We start from the raw sequence: 2,500 nt of genomic DNA on the forward strand, positions 1-2,500 counted from the left end.
TATTTTTAACTATAGGCATGTAACATAACATGCTACTTGTGTTGTTTCTTGTCAATGTTCTTATTTGTATGTCTATATGCTGCAACTCAATTTGCCCTTTGGGACACTAATAAACTTGAACTTGAACTTGAACTTGAACTTGATTTGCGTTTAAACGCCTGGGCAATGGGCATTGCTCACTACAAATAACATGAGCTCAGCAGAGTCGGCTGCATACTCGTTTCTCTTCCTTCTCATCTCGCAGCAGCTGGCAAGAAAATAGTGGGCGTGCATATGAAGTAAGCCAAGTCTTATTGGAGGCTGGAGCGGACATCACAGTGCATCACAGTAGAGGCTGTCACTCATCCAAATAACGTTAATTCTGCGAGGGATATATATAGCACCTGGATTACATACATGTTTCACATAGGGTTGTGTTTTGATTTCAATGTTTTATTTTGTCCAATATTGAAATGTTCTACAATTGCATGTTGTGCTAACATAAACATTATTTCTATCTACCACTTTAGCCTATTTAGGCTGATTTGGTTGCTATTTCTTGTCAATGTATTGGCCTCAATGCATGCTGGGAGATTTCGTTCACAGGTCTGCCTCCCTGACGACCTGTGAACTCGCTGACGACAGCAGACGACGTGATGACGGTGGCATACGATGCTCTGTCGGTGTTAAGCGAGAATACACTTGTAGTGTGGCCAGTCTCCCGACCAAGACATGTCACGAATGGATGGCAGTATGATGGCCTCGTCTGACATGGTGACATCGTGAACGACAAAAAATATTGTGTAGTCTGATCATGGCATTACGGAGTATTTATTTTTCTCACAACTCTTTTACTTTTACTCCCTACATTTTAACACAAATATCTGTACGTTCTACTCGTTACATTTTTGAAACAGGATAGTTACTTTAAGAGATGAAATACCACCAGCATACACCACCTGTATCCAATCCTACGACTATAATTGGAGAGCTGTGTGTCAAGTACTGTAGACTTGAAATGCCATGTTGGTGCTCAGCCAGTACTGTCTGTACTTCACTGATTGAATCTCCATCTGAACAAGTCATTAAATCAGTCGAGTCTTAAAAAGTGTTGTTTTTCTTTAAACTGGTGAAAAATCTGCCAACGCGGGGAGACCATTACACTTTTCTTGAGACTTTTCTCGCATTGAGAGACATTATCTTAATATGAGTGCTGTTTTATTTGTATTATTATGTTATTATTCGATATTATTATTCATTTCAAGAAAATTCGCCGATCAGGTGAAGTGAAATTTTCCAACCCCATTGGCAGCATTTTCTAGTAAAAAAATAATAAAAGAAAAAGAAAAAGACAATAAAAAAATCAATCCTGGACTACTGGACGTGTTGATATGGCTGTTTTTCACACAGTGGATTTAAGAACTTTGCGAGAGAGAAGGAGAAAGACTTACTTGGATTCAGAAAAGGGGGTACTGAAGCCAAACAAGTTTGAGAACCACTTCTCTAAGGGTTAGACAGACCATCACAAGTCTGTCCCCTGCAACAATGGCCGTCAACAACCACGAGAGTGCCTTGAGTCCTTGCTGTGTGCACCTACAGTATACCTGACAGCCAGGAGAGTGCTTTGAGTCCTTGCTGTGTGCACCTACAGTATACCTGACAGCCAGGAGAGTGCTTTGAGTCCTTGCTGTGTGCACCTACAGTATACCTGACAGCCAGGAGAGTGCTTTGAGTCCTTCCTACCTGAAAATGAAGATGAAGAGCATGAGCAGCATGCAGAAGGTGGCCACGTTGTCCATGGTCTTCATCAGCACCACCAGCTGCCTCTGCAGGGCAGGCATGAAGCGCACCAGCTTCAGCACGCGCATCAGCCTGAAGGTCCTGAGCACAGAGAGACCGCCGCCCTGCTGGCCCACGATCTCCCACACACTGACACACACACGCACACACACACACACACACACACACACACGCACGCACACACGCACACACGCACACACACACACACACACACACACACACACACACACACACACATGCATGGTGTAAGAAATCCCAGGTGTAACTACTGTAAGGTATACAGTAGTTTCTCTCTTAGGCCTAAAGTGGTTAGAGAGACTGTCGATGATCACCCATCTTTTATTATTATCATTATCACCATTATCGCGATGAATTAACAAAAGCAGCATGCTTATTTATGTTTTACAATTCATTTGAAAGTAATTTATAAATACTGAAGTAGTTAAATCTCTTAGAAATTGTTAACGAACACAATCACATCATTGGTTTATTTTCTAGTCATTTAACAGCTATGATAAATACATACATAATTAACAGATTCAATAACATGCCATTAATGAATGATTCAATATTGTACACCATTTAGGGAGGCACCACATGGATTTTTCTCAGTGGCAGTATTCCTCCTATACTAGCATTGCTCGTATCATAAATTGCAATTGAGACATCAGCCTTTTTGTCTCGGATGGACTAAGCACCACGCTGTTATGATCATTAACTC

The 2,500-nt window shown here is 41.4% G+C and overlaps 1 protein-coding gene across 1 annotated transcript in view; it reads right to left on the reverse strand.

Annotated features, from left to right (window-relative positions):
* Window positions 1-2,500, reverse strand: part of cacna1g (calcium channel, voltage-dependent, T type, alpha 1G subunit) — a gene marked incomplete at both ends in the record, with an annotated part of 368,718 nt that overhangs the window by 145,810 nt on the left and 220,408 nt on the right. Inside the window, 1 exon segment of the mRNA XM_083635743.1 lies at window positions 1,723-1,908. Coding sequence (XP_083491869.1) covers window positions 1,723-1,908 — 186 coding nt within the window.

Source organism: Poromitra crassiceps (genome assembly GCF_964638095.1).
Source record: "Poromitra crassiceps genome assembly, chromosome: 4".
NCBI lineage: Eukaryota > Metazoa > Chordata > Actinopteri > Beryciformes > Melamphaidae > Poromitra > Poromitra crassiceps.